A 13621-nucleotide genomic window follows, 5' to 3' on the forward strand; every position below is an offset into this window, starting at 1 on the left:
TCCTGTGATCTCTGTGATGGCTACTGGCTGCTCCCTAAGAATAATGAAGAATATGTGTCAGTTTATACTGTTTCTCAGGGAAATCATAGGGGATCCTGAAAAAGCTAGAAAAGCAATGAGTGAGAACTCAGAGGTGTGAATGAGATGGGTGGGAGTGAGAGAGGGGGAGAAAATATTTGAGGAAATATTTTAAAAAAAGCAGGAGAAAGACAGAGTAACAGAAAAGAGCAGTGGCATGAGAACTTTAAGCAGGTTGCTGGGAAGACATTTAGTTTCATGCTTTTATTTCATGGTTGAGAAGGTCCTTACTGGTACATTGACTTTTCAATACCCATAAGACTTGGTCCATAACAGTTAGATTGGGGAAGATGAACAGGATGGAAGCTGGTGACAAGGAGAGAACTTGGAAGCTAGAGAAGAGTCAGAACTGGAAGAGAAATGAGCATTTGTGTAGGCAGTCTGGGGATTAGGGAAGAAGCAGATTTCTTTCTGTCTTTCTTTTTTTTTTTTTTTTTTTTCAGACTGAATAAAGGGAAGGTTCATTGGTAAGAGAAGGAAGTTAGAGTAGAGGTGTTGTGTCGTAGGTTTGCTTAGAACAGAAATCAAAGAGCAACTTTTCTGAGAGAAAAAAACATCTGCAAATGAGATGCTGTTTCTGCAACTTCCATTGCTCCTGGCTCTTTTCGTGGGTGGAGACAATGAAGAGAATAAGAACTCTGTTCCAGAAGGTAGATGTATGTGTGTGTGACTGTGTGTGTTTGTGTGCACACGCACGTGCATACCTGTGTGTATGGGGTTATTTCCCAAACCAGAAGATTGAGAGTATCAGCCTAGTTTCATTCTGAGTATCCCTGACACAGACCCCTGTGCTCTTTTGAAGATTATATTCATATATAGCACATAGGGCCCTGGGGCAGGCATGTGTCTGCTGAGATATCTTGCCTTTCATCTAGATTCTGAGTTTCCTTTCTTTGGCATCTTTCATTCTCCAATCTCTCCTTCCCAATGCCCCTCCTTATTGTCTTTGTTCTTTCCCCACAGGCTTTCAGGAGCCCGTTTCCTTCAAAGTCATCTGTGTCTTATCCTTTCACAACAGTTCTTGGGTGCAAAGTCTGTGCTCAGGCTGGTTGGGTGAGTTGCAGACTCATGGCTGGAAGAACAACCCTGGCACTATTATTTACCTGTGGCCTTGGTCCAAGGGCAACTTCAGCAATGAGGAGTTGATGGAAATGCAAAATTTTTTTCACATGAGCTTCGTTAGATTTGTTCAGGCATTTTACAGCCTTGCCAAGAAATGGAAATTAGAATGTAAGTTCATTTTCCTTAACAGGGATTGGGGATATGGTAGGGGGTGTGTGTTTTAATGAGTTTATTTCTCTAAGAAACAGCCTACAGTCAATTCTGAAACTTAACTCTCCACACCATAGAATTGCAATTGTATCCTTTTGGGCAGAGGGTATAATCCAGACCCTGATTTCTCAGAAGGTTCAAGACTTCTGCTATTTACAGACTCCTCTCTCATTGACTGCAGGCTTGTGCTTTATTATCTTGCCTCATTGGTCCCTTGCAACAGCCTCTTTCTCCAGTTTCCAACTAGGCATAGATGCCTATATATTCAGTGTTATCTATCGCATTTCATTCATCCTGGGTTATCTTAACCTCCATTTTCTCACTTTAAGTCCTTCCTTATTCTCTTGCTCACATAATTTACACTGCCTTCTTTAAATATTTTACCTTCCTCCTTATGTCATTCATCTCTTCCTATATTCCCAATTGCCAATAATTCCCCTTTCTCTGAATATCTGATGAAATATCTGATGAAATATCTGAAAAATTCTCCCTTCTGTTTCCATCGTCCTTTGATTAATTTTATCTTTTTTATGCCCTCTTTTCTCTAATTTTCTTTGCCAGATCCCTTTGAGGGACAGATAGCAAAAGGCTGTGAGCTGCATGCTGGGGAAGCCCCAGTAGGCTTTATTCGGACTGCTTATCAAGGATCAGACTTCTTGAGCTTTCAGAACAAGTCATGGGTGTCCTCTCCAGAGGGTGGAAGGAGGGCTCAGATCCTCAGAAGACTATTCAATTTGTTCAAAGGAAACCAGGAAACAATACACAAGCTGCTCAGTGATACCTGCCCACGTTTCCTCTTGGGTCTTCTTGATGCTGGGAAGGCATATCTCCAGAGACAAGGTTAGTTCCACACCCTTTTCCATTAATATTTTGTTCTAAAATCACACCTTTTCATTTCCTAACATGGAACTAAGAGGTGGAGAGGATAATGGGTGACAATCCTAGATATGGGAAAGTGAAAGTTGCTCACTTGTATTTGATTCTTTGAAACCCCATGATCTGTTACAGTCCATGGAATTCTCCAGGCCAGAATACTGGAGTGAGTAGCCTTTCCCCTTCTCCAGATTTTCCAAACCCAGGTCTCCTGCATTGCAGGTGGATTCTTTACCAGCTGAGCCACAAGGGAAGCCCAACAATCCTGGAGGGATAGCCTATCCCTTCTCCAGAGGATCTTCCTGATCCAGGAATCAGGCCAGGGTCAATGTGGGAAAGTGTGTCTATCTAAATTGATGTAAAATCTGAACTTCTGGGTCTGCATTAGAGTCCTCATCTGACCATCTTTCCTGTCCTCTGCAGTACGACCAGAGGCCTGGCTGTCCCCAGGCCCCAGTCCTGGCCCTGGCCAACTGACGCTGGTTTGTCACGTCTCTGGCTTCTACCCAAAGCCCATTTGGGTGATGTGGATGCGGGGTGAGCAGGAGCAACAGGGCACTCAGAGAAATGACATCTTACCTAATGCTGATGGGACATCATATCTTCGAGTTTCCTTGGATGTGGAAGCCAGTGAGGCATCTGGCCTGAGTTGCCGGGTGAGACACAGCAGTCTAGGAGGCCAGGACATCATCCTCCACTGGGGTGAGGAAAAACTGGGGCCCTGCTGGGATGGGAATAGGTGGTCCTCAAGCAGACTAAGAGAGCCAGGTGAAAAATTGGGGATTCTAGGGACTGCAGACCCAAAAGGAATAAAGATAAAATAAAAAATATAGGAGTTGAAAATGAGAACCCTAGAGACATAGGGAAATCTTGAGGTTAGATGAAGGAGGGATGAGAGAAGAAATAGGGAAGAAGGAGAGGGTGAGGTGACACTCCAGTAACAAAGGAAGAGCACAGAAATGCAGTAAAACAGTGGGTGGGGTTGTGAGGAAACCTGTGTGTGTCCTGTTCGCAGATCATCACAGCTCTGTGGGCTGGATCGCCTTGGCAGTGATAGTGACACTGGTGCTCATGGCAGGTCTTGCATTTTGGCTTTGGAAGCACTGGTGAGTTCTTTGTGTGCATCCTTCCTGCCCTTTTTCAAGCCCCCACTTGTTTGTCCATCCTTTTTCTTCTCTCTCTCATCAGTTTTCCAGACCTCTTTCTTTTTAGCAGTTGTTTCTTACCTCCACTCCATGTAGAGTAACTTCCATCTTTGTTCTCATTAGGACACACCGTGAATCCCCAAGCTCTAGTCTCCCTTTGGAATGAGATCCCAGCTGCCCAGGAACTCAGGACACATCTAAACAGACTTAGGTGATGATGGCCTTTCCACTTTCCTTACAGAGAGTTTTTAGTTGTTGTGTTTTTTTGCTTAATGATCAATTGTCAATTAAGCTAAATGCATTTTTGCAGAATTTGTCATTCTAACCTGTGTTGGGGATTTTAAATTCTGAATGGAATAAGGTTCTAGGATCCTTCACGTATTCAAATGTGAGTGCATCATCAGGCTTATTTCAGATGTTACTTCCTCCAGAGGGTCTTTTCTCATTCACAAGTGGAAGCTGTCTCTGCCTCGTCTGAACTGCCATTGTAATTTAACTGAATTTTAAAGTCCTCCTCATTTTAGACCCTTTGTTGTAGCGATTTATTTCCCCTTTCCCTTCTATTTTTTAAGCTTCTTGAGAACAAAGTCCATGTCTTTTTACTATTTGTATCTATGGCAAAATGTCTTATCTGTATGTAGTATGTTGTAAGTAAAAATCTGGATTGAATTTATTCTGAACTTATGATCTTAAAAATTTTTTTTTTCCTTCCTAACATCTTTGTAGTAGTTGAGACATCTGATGCTCTTCTGGTTAAAAGTCTTTTCACTTGGCCAAGAGACTGCACTTAGTGATCTTATTTTTTAGTCATTTTTCTGAGCCCTTGAGGAGAAACACAGTTTTATATTTGACCATTCTTATTTTTTAACTCTAGAGATTAATTTGAATGAAAACATTTCTTTATATTGAGAGTCCATTGTACTGCAAGGATATCAAGCCAGTCAATCCTAAAGGAAATCCATCCTAAATGTTCATTGGAAACTGATGTTGAAGCTGAAGCAACAATACTTTGGCCACCTAAGGCGAAGAGTGTCCTCATTGGAAAAGACCTTGATCCTGGGAAAGATTGAGTGTAGGAAGAGAAAGGGAGGACAGAGGATGAAATGGATGGATGGCATCACTGACTCAATGAACATGAGTTTGAACAATAGTGAGATAGGGAAGGACAGGGAAGCCTGGGCCTGCTGCAGTCTGTGGGGTCACAAAGAATTGAACATGAGAGCAATTGAACAAATTGATTTATAAGTATTTTAAATGAAAGGCAGAAGACAGAATGTAGACTCATATTATTTAAAATGTTTCAATGATAAGGAACAGAGTTATCACCTTGTTAGACATATAGAATCTTGGAGCTCAGCTAAGACTTCCTGAAACACAATTTGTATTTCAGCAAAATCAGCAGGGTTTATAAATGCATTAAAATTTGAGAAGCACTGATATGGGTGACATCTGAGAGGTAGTAGTGCTAGTGTGTCCCTGAAGAGAAAAGAAGATGATCAAGAAAAGAGAGCAAGAATGTTGATCCTGAGGTTGAAGTGAGGTCAAGGCAAAGAGATTGCATAGAACACATTCTTACGGATTTTTGAGTATATGCCTTGCAATGCAGAGAACATGGGTTTCATGTGTCCCACCCCTGGTCAGGGAACTAAGATCCCACATGCCATGGAGCAACTAAGTCCATGCACCATAACTAGAGAGCCTGGGTGCTGGAATGAAAAGATTCTGCATGCTACAACTAGGACTTGACCCAGCCTAATAAAAACAAACAAATCAAAACGGGTCATCATCTCATGAATCTACAAGTCTAGTTCTTCTCTCACATTTTCCATATCTTCGTCTTAGCATTATAGATAGTATGTTATATATAACGTTTCTTGTTTCAATATAGTTTACTTTGATGTTCTCTCCTCTCCAGAATTAGGTCTGCTTTCTGGAGGGAATCTAAGCATAATTCACTACCCTGGTATAGAATATTTTCAGCCCATAGAATTTTTTTCCCTCATGCTTCTAATTCCCAGTCAACACCCATTTTGTATTCAATATCTTTTTAAAGGCAACAAATATTCTAATTTTTATGACCAGAGTTTAGATTTGTTTTTGAATTTCATGTTACTAGGGTCATATTGTAAAACCTATTTTTTGTCTGCCTTCTTTCAGTCAACATTGTTTTTGTGAGATTTATTCATGTTGTAACATATAGCAGTAATTCGTTATTTTCCATTGGTGTGTAGCATTCCATTGTGTGACTGTACCACCATTTAGCCATTCTACTGTTGATGGACATTTTCACTGTTTCCAGATTTTAGTTATGTTGAATAATGTTGCTTTGAACACTTGTATACATGTCTTTTTGCAAACATAAACAGCCCTTTCTCTTGGGAAATAGACATACAAATGAAATTGATGAGCCCGGTTTATATGTATTTTTCACATTTAATAGATAAGTGGCAAACAAGTTTTCAGTGGTTATACCAATCTACCTTTCATCTTCTCAACATTGTCACTCATATTTGATGTATTTACCCTTTAAATTTTAACCTTTCTAATGGGAGTATAGTGTATCCAAATTTTTTGGTTTATGTTTCCATGATGGCTAATGGTACTCGACATATTTTCACATGCCTTTGAGCCATTTATATACACTGTTTTGTGAAGTAATGGTTTAAGGTTTTAGCTATGTGTATGTGTGTGTGTGTATGGAAGAGTGACATTTTCATTTCATTTCAAGGTCAGTTTCAAGTGACATTTCAAGTGACATTTTCATTTCATTTCAAGGTCAGTTTTCATTCCAATCCCAAAGAAAGGCAATACCAAAGAATGCTCAAACTACCACACAATTGCACTCATCTCACATGCTAGTAAAGTAATGCTCAAAATTCTCCACGCCAAGCTTTAGCAATACATAAACTGTGAACTTCCACATTTTCAAGCTGGTTTTAGAAGAGGCAGAGGAGCCAGAGATCAAATTGCCAGCATTTGCTGGATCATGGAAAAAGCAAGAGAGTTCCAGAAAAACATCTATTTCTGCTTTATTGACTATGCCAAAGCCTTTGACTGTGTGGATCACAAGAAACTGGAAAATTCTGAAAGAGATGGGAACACCAGACCACCTGACCTGCCTCTTGAGAAACCTATATGCAGGTCATGAAGCAACAGGTAGAACAGGACATGGAACAACAGATTGATTCCAAATCAGGAAGGGAGTCCATCAACGCTGTATATTGTCACCCTGCTTATTTAACTTATATGCAGAGTACATTATGAGAAATTCTGGACTGGATGAATCACAAGCTGGAATCAAAATTGCTGGGAGAAATATCAATAACCTCAAATAAGCAGATGACACCACCCTTATGGCAGAAAGCAAAGAAGAACTAAAGAGCCTCTTGATGAAAGTGAAAGAGGAGATTGAAAAAGTTGGCTTAAAATTCAATACTAAGAAAACTAAGATTATGGCATCTGGTCCCATCATTTCATGGGAAATAGATGGGAAACAGTGAAAACAGTGACAGAATTTATTTTTTGGGGCTCCAAAATCACTGCAGATGATGATTGCAGCCATGAAATGAAAAGATGCTTGCTTTTTGGAAGAAAAGATATCCAAAACCTAGACAGTGCATTAAAAAGCAAAGACATCACTTTGGTGACAAAGGTCCATATAGTCAAAGATATGGTTTTTCCAGTATTCGCGTAAGGATATTAGAGTTGGGCCATAAAGAAGGCTGAGCACTGAAGAATTGATGCTTTTGAACTGTGGTGTTGGAGAAGACTCTTGAGAGTCCCCTGGGCATCAAGGAGATCCAACCAGTCCATCCTAAATGAAATCAGTCCTGAATATTCACTGGAAGGACAGATGCTGAAGCTGAAGCTCCAATACTTTGGTCACCTGATGTGATGAACAGACTCATTAGAAAAGACCCTAATGTTGTGAAAGTTTGAAGGTGGGAGGAGAAGGGTATGACAGAGGATGAGATGGTTGGATGGCATCACCAACTCAATGGACATGAGTTTGAGTGAACTCTGGGAGTTGGTGATGGACAGAGAAGCCTGACGTGCTGCAGTCCCTGGGGTCACAAAGAGTCAGACACGACTGAGCAACTGAATTGAACTGAACAGAACGCTGGAATCCAAGAATCACATGATAAAACAGTGCTTTAGATTTGAAAATGACTCAGGAAGAAAGGTGAGATTAGGTTGTAGGGTTCAGTTCAGTTCAGTCGCCCAGTCGTGTCCAACTTTTTGTGACCCCATGAACTGCAGCATGCCAGGCCTCCCTGTTCATCACCATCTCCCGGAGTTCACTCAGACTCATGTCCATCGAGTCTGTGATGCCATCCAGCCATCTCATCCTCGGTCGTCCCCTTCTCCTCCCGCCCCCAATCTTTCCCAGGGTCAAAGTCTTTTCCAATGAGTCAGCTCTTCACATGAGGTGGCCAAAGTACTGGAGTTTCAGCTTTAGCATCATTCCTTCCAAAGAAATCCCAGGGCTGATCTCCTTCAGAATGGACTGGTTGGATCTCCTTGCAGTCCAAGGGACTCTCAAGAGTCTTCTCCAACACCACAGTTCAAAAGCATCAATTCTTCGGTACTCAGCCTTCTTCACAGTCCAACTCTAACATCCATACATGACCACTGGAAAAACCATAGCTTTGACTAGACGGACCTTATTCGGCAAAGTAATGTCTCTGCTTTTGAATATACTATCTAGGTTGGTCATAACTTTTCTTCCAAGGAGTAGTTCAGTTCAGTTCAGTTGCTCAGTTGTGTCCGACTCTTTGTGATCCCATGAATCGCAGCACGCCAGGCCTCCCTGTTCATCACCATCTCCTGGAGTTCACTCAGACTCACGTCCATCGAGTCAGTGATGCCATCCAGCCATCTCGTCCTCGGTCGTCCCTTTCACCTCCTGCCCCCAATCCCTCCCAGCATCAGAGTGTTTTTCAATGAGTCAACTCTTTGCATGAGGTGTACAAAGTACTGGAGTTTCAGCTTCAGCATCATTCCCTCCAAAGAAATCCCAGGGCTGATCTCCTTCAGAATGGACTGGTTGGATCTCTTTGCAGTCCAAGGGACTCTCAAGAGTCTTCTCCAACACCACAGTTCAAAAGCATCAATTCTTCGGCGCTCAGCTTTCTTCACAGTCCAACTCTCACATCCATACATGACCACAGGAAAAACCATAGCCTTGACTAGATAGACCTTAGTCGGCAAAGTAATGTCTCTGCTTTTGAATACGCTATCTAGGTTGGTTATAACTTGTCTTCCAAGAAGTAGGTGTCTTTTAATTTCATGGCTGCAGTCACCATCTGCGGTGATTTTGGAGCCCCCCAAAATAAAATCTGACACTGTTTCCACTGTTTCCCTGTCTGTTTCCCATGAAGTGATGGGACCAGATGCCATGATCTTCGTTTTCTGAATGTTGAGCTTTAAGTCAACTTTTTCACTCTCCTCTTTCACTTTCATCAAGAGGCTTTTTAGCTCCTCTTCACTTTCTGCCATAAGGGTGGTGTCATCTCCATATCTGAGGTAATTGATATTTCTCCTGGCAATCTTAATTCCAGCTTGTGTTTTTTCCAGTCCAGCGTTTCTCATGATGTACTCTGCATAGAAGTTAAATAAGCAGGGTGACAATATACAGCCTTGACGTACACCTTTTCCTATTTGGAACCAGTCTGTTGTTCCATGTCCAGTTCTAACTGTTGCTTCCTGATCTGCATACAGATTTCTCAAGAGGCAGGTTAGGTGGTCTGGTATTCCCATCTCTTTCAGAATTTTCCACAGTTTATTGTGATCCACACAGTCAAAGGCTTTGGCATAGTCAATAAAGCAGAAAGCTAGTGGACGTGGTGGAATTCCAGTTGAGCTATTTCAAATCCTGAAAGATGATGCTGTGAAAGTGCTGCACTCAATATGCCAACAAATTTGGAAAGCTCAGCAGTGGCCACAGGACTGGAAAAGGTCAGTTTTCTTTCCAATTCCAAAGAAAGGCAATGCCAAAGAATGCTCCAACTACCACACAATTGCACTCATTTCACATGCTAGTAAAGTAATGCTCAAAATTCTGCAAGCCAGGCTTCAGCAATACGTGAACTGTGAACTCCCTGATGTTCAAGTTCGTTTTAGAAAAGGCAGAAGAACCAGAGATCAAATTGCCAACATCTGCTGGATCATGGAAAAAGCAAGAGAGTTCCAGAAAAGAATCTATTTCCAAGAAGTAAGTGTCTTCTAATTTCATGGCTGCAGTCACCATCTGCAGTGATTTTGGAGCCCCCAAAATTAAAGTCTGACACTGTTTCCCCATCTATTTCCCATGAAGTGATGGGACCAAATGCCATGATCTTCGTTTTCTGAATGTTGATCTTTATACCAACTTTTTCGCTTTCCTCTTTCACTTCATCAAGAGGCTTTTTAGCTCCTCTTCACTTTCTGCCATAAGGGTGGTGTCATCTGCATATCTGAGGTTATTGATATTTCTCCCAGCAATCTTGATTCCAGCTTGTGTTTCTTCCAATCCAGCGTTTCTCATGATGTACTCTGCATAGAAGTTAAATAAGCAGGGTGACAATATACAGCCTTGACGTACTACTTTTCCTATTGGGAACCAGTCTGTTGTTCCATGTCCAGTTCTAACTGTTGCTTCCTGACCTGCATACAGATTTCTCAAGAGGCAGGTTAGGTGATCTGGTATTCCTATCTCTTTCAGAATTTTCCACAGTTTATTGTGATGCACACAGTCAAAGGCTTTGGCATAGTCAATAAAGCAGAAATAGATGTTTTTCTGGAACTCTCTTGCTTTTTCCATGATCCAGTGGATGTTGGCAATTTGATCTCTGGTTCCCCTGCCTTTTCTAAAACCAGCTGGAACAGATGGAGAGGAAGGCCAAGAGTTGAGATAAAGGCTTGGTGGAGAATGAAGGGAAGACACAGAAGAATGAGAGAGGAGGGAGACACAGAGTAGTGACAGAGGAGAACACACTGGTCAGAAGGTGTAGGAGCATAGTAAGGCACAAAATTGTTGGAGCCATCGCGTTGCTGGACATATTCAGTTATTTTTACTTAATTATTTTACAGATAAGAAAACTAAGTCCAGAATGCTATGATCGCTCCAATATACTGCTATATCCAGCAAGTGTCTATCCAGGAGTTTATCTTGCTCTCAGTCCAAACCTCCTTTTGAAATGTGAAGTGACAGTCACTCAGTCGTGTCTGACTCTTTGCCACCCTGTGGACTGTAGCTGGCCAGGTTTCTCTGTCTATGGAATTCTCCAGGAAAGAGTACTGGAGTGGGCAACCATTCCCTTCTCCAGGGGATCTTCCTGACTCAGGGATCAAACTGAGGTTTCCCTCACTGAAACAAGATTCTTTATTTACCATCTGAGCCACCAGAAGTGCAGAGTATTTGCTGTGAGGGGTGAGAAGCAAACAGAACAGATGCATGAAGCCAGAAAAGTGAAGGGGAATCTTGAAGCAGAGTGGGAGGGAAAATCAGGCCAGTAAAAGGCACATCATTATAAGAGGCAGTGGATTTCTCTATCAGGGAAGCTGAGGTTTCTTTTGGTGTGGAGGAGATGTAGGATAAGCCTGTGAGATAGTGTAGGGAGAGGAGCTCACACCTGGGTCCTGAGGGGATGGAATTAAAGAGCTAGATTGTGTATGGAAGAGCACCAAGAGACAATTGTTAGAAAGAATATGAGATTGCTGGTGACCTAAGCACCAATGATTTAAGTCTTGATCAATGAATCAAGAAGGATCCTCAGGGAGGTCTTGTGACTCAGGGAGGTCTTGTGACCCAGGGAAGAATACCGGACTCCCCTAGGATATCCAACCAACTTGATTTACAATCAAGTTATAGCCCAACATGCCTAGATTTCTCTTCTAGGTTTTGCTGGTTCAGGGAGCAGATCTCTTAGTTCTTTTCTTTCTCCCCCCACCCCCCGCCTCTGGTCACAGTCATCTCCCCCCTGCCCCCACCTTATCCTTTGAGTTTGGGTTCCAATTCTGGTTTTTCTCAGCTCCCCTATTTCTCAGTATTTCTCAGTCAGCTCCCGAGAAACCCCTATCCTTTCTCCTCAGTCAGAGTTGTACTTCATCCACCATAGCTGAGTGTATACTCAGGAGTGGAGCTCTCTGGAAAGCTGCAGGTCTACAGTGGGGCCACAACTCAAGTATCAGCTGCTTCCTGCTCCTTGATTAGGACCAATGCTTCCCACAGAAGCTGAGTTGAAGAACCAGTGGCTCTGCTCCACTTCTCTTTCCAATCCTCCTCCTGCTCCTCCCTCTCATCTTCCTCTCCTTCCTCCTCCCATCCCAGCCTCTGCCACTCTCCTCCTCTTTCTTCTCGTTCCTCCCTCCCCCCTTCTTCTTCCTCCTCTGGGGTTCCTCCTCTCCTCCTCCATCTGTTATGTCCTTGGTCTCTCTGCCATGCTCCCAACCTGTTGTTTCCAGCCTCCATTCCTCAGGTAGTTAACTCTTCTTCCTACCCAAACTCAAACTGCCTCCTCCTTGCTTTTCCCCAGTCTACAGTGAATGGTATAATCACTGGTGGCTACTCAATTTTGGAGTCCAGCACCAAATATAAATGTGGGATCTCATATTTAAAAAGCAGGGGAGAAATGCCTTTCCTGGTTCTCTTGCAGGCTTGCAGGCTTTGGTATTTCCTTTGTTCTCTTGTATCAGTGGAAAGTTCCTTTGTGAGGTTCTTAAAGAAGATTTATGGTCACACTATTGCCTCTCTTGCATCAGTGGAAAGTTCCTACTACTCCTTGCTCGCTCACCTGCTTGGAAGGGGAAGTAGTGACATTATCTTAATCTGGCTCTGTCTTATTCTTAAGGGACTTGGGCCTTCTAAGTGTTCCCACATTGTTCTCAGCAGGATGGAATCTCTAATAGGTGAGGACAGGCTCTTTTAGCGTCCCTTCTCCACTTTTCTCCTTCCTCCAGCTGCTGTGTGTCTTCACCCATGTTCTGAAGACAATAGAACTTTCTTCTGTTCCCCCTCCCATGCTCCCAGCCTCCCTCCTTTTCTGTATGGGAGATAGTGGGGCAAGATCTGGTTGGGACTTCCTGCCTTTCTCAGATCTCAGGCTGTACCATGAGGAAGGATTTCTCTGGTCTATATATTTGATTCCAGTCTTTCAGGAGCCCTTGGTGAGGTACATGGAAAAAAGTGAATTTCCCTTGTCTATGGATCCTAAGGGTTCTATATATTCACACTAGCCTTTAGGAATTTATTAACAGTTTTAGCTGAATTATTCTTACTGTCTTGTGCAGCATCTGGTATCTGTCCAAAATAAACAAGGATTTGCTTTTCTTATTTCCTTGGAAGAATCTGTCTTTCCTTAAATTTTGGGTTAATTGTTGGTCTTGATACTTCAATATTGTGATGGTTTCAAGAAAAGTTGTGATTTTGCTTATCCAGCTTTTAAAAATTACAAATATTCCAGTGAAGCTCTTTCTGGGTTTCTATTTTCTAACTTAATTTTCCCAAAAGTTTTCTTCTTTGAATTAGCTCAAGATAATTTCTGATTAGTTACATACTAAGAAATAATAAAATAAATAGCCTAAATGCATCTATCCAGGTGATAAGTAGCATAAACAAATATTTAAGAGACTTTGAATAGTTATAAACACCATGAATGAGGGAGATCAGCATTTCCAGCAGAGAGCAGCATATGATAAAGCGAGCATGGAACATTCAGGGAAGACCAATAAGAAGAGAATCTTTTATAAATGACTCCAGAATATTCTATTCACTTTACTTCCCACATATTGTTACTAGTTTCTTGTTATGTGTTGACCTAAAACAAATAGATGACGAGATATATCCCAAGACAAGATGGGATATATATATTTATTCAGGAAGAACAGAGAATTGCAATTTGGCATCTGCAAACGTGGTAAGCCATGGGAAATACTGAGAACCCCCACTTCGGGTTTCCTGACTTTAATTGATTGAGGTTTTTGTTTATTAATTTTTACATCATTAATAAGAGATTTATAGCAGGATCTTTTGTGTAAACATCATACTTATTAGCATGTACTTTAGTAAAAAAAAAACACTCTAAAGTTTCTCATTTCATCAAGTAAGGTTTTTTGTTGTTGTTCAGTTGCTAAGTTGGGTCTGACTTTGGGACCAATGGGCTACAGCACACCAGGCTTCCTGTCCTTCACTATTTCCCAGAGTTTGCTCAAACTCATGACTATTGAGTTGGTGATGCTACTTAACCATCTCATCCTCTGTCACCCCTTCTCCT

The 13621-nt window shown here is 41.8% G+C and overlaps 1 protein-coding gene across 1 annotated transcript; it reads left to right on the forward strand.

The window, feature by feature from the left end:
* The first annotated feature begins 425 nt into the window (after window positions 1-425).
* On the forward strand, window positions 426-4642 carry LOC101110103 (T-cell surface glycoprotein CD1a-like). The gene is made up of 6 exons (XM_004002636.6): window positions 426-728; window positions 1042-1308; window positions 1912-2190; window positions 2647-2925; window positions 3239-3329; window positions 3492-4642. Exons 1-6 carry the CDS (start codon window positions 647-649, stop codon window positions 3532-3534), a joined length of 1041 nt encoding a protein of 346 aa, XP_004002685.2. The 5' UTR covers window positions 426-646; the 3' UTR covers window positions 3535-4642.
* Window positions 4643-13621: the final 8979 nt, after the last annotated feature.

The sequence above is a fragment of the Ovis aries genome, chromosome 1 (genome assembly GCF_016772045.2).
Source record: "Ovis aries strain OAR_USU_Benz2616 breed Rambouillet chromosome 1, ARS-UI_Ramb_v3.0, whole genome shotgun sequence".
Classification (NCBI taxonomy): Eukaryota; Metazoa; Chordata; class Mammalia; order Artiodactyla; family Bovidae; genus Ovis; species Ovis aries.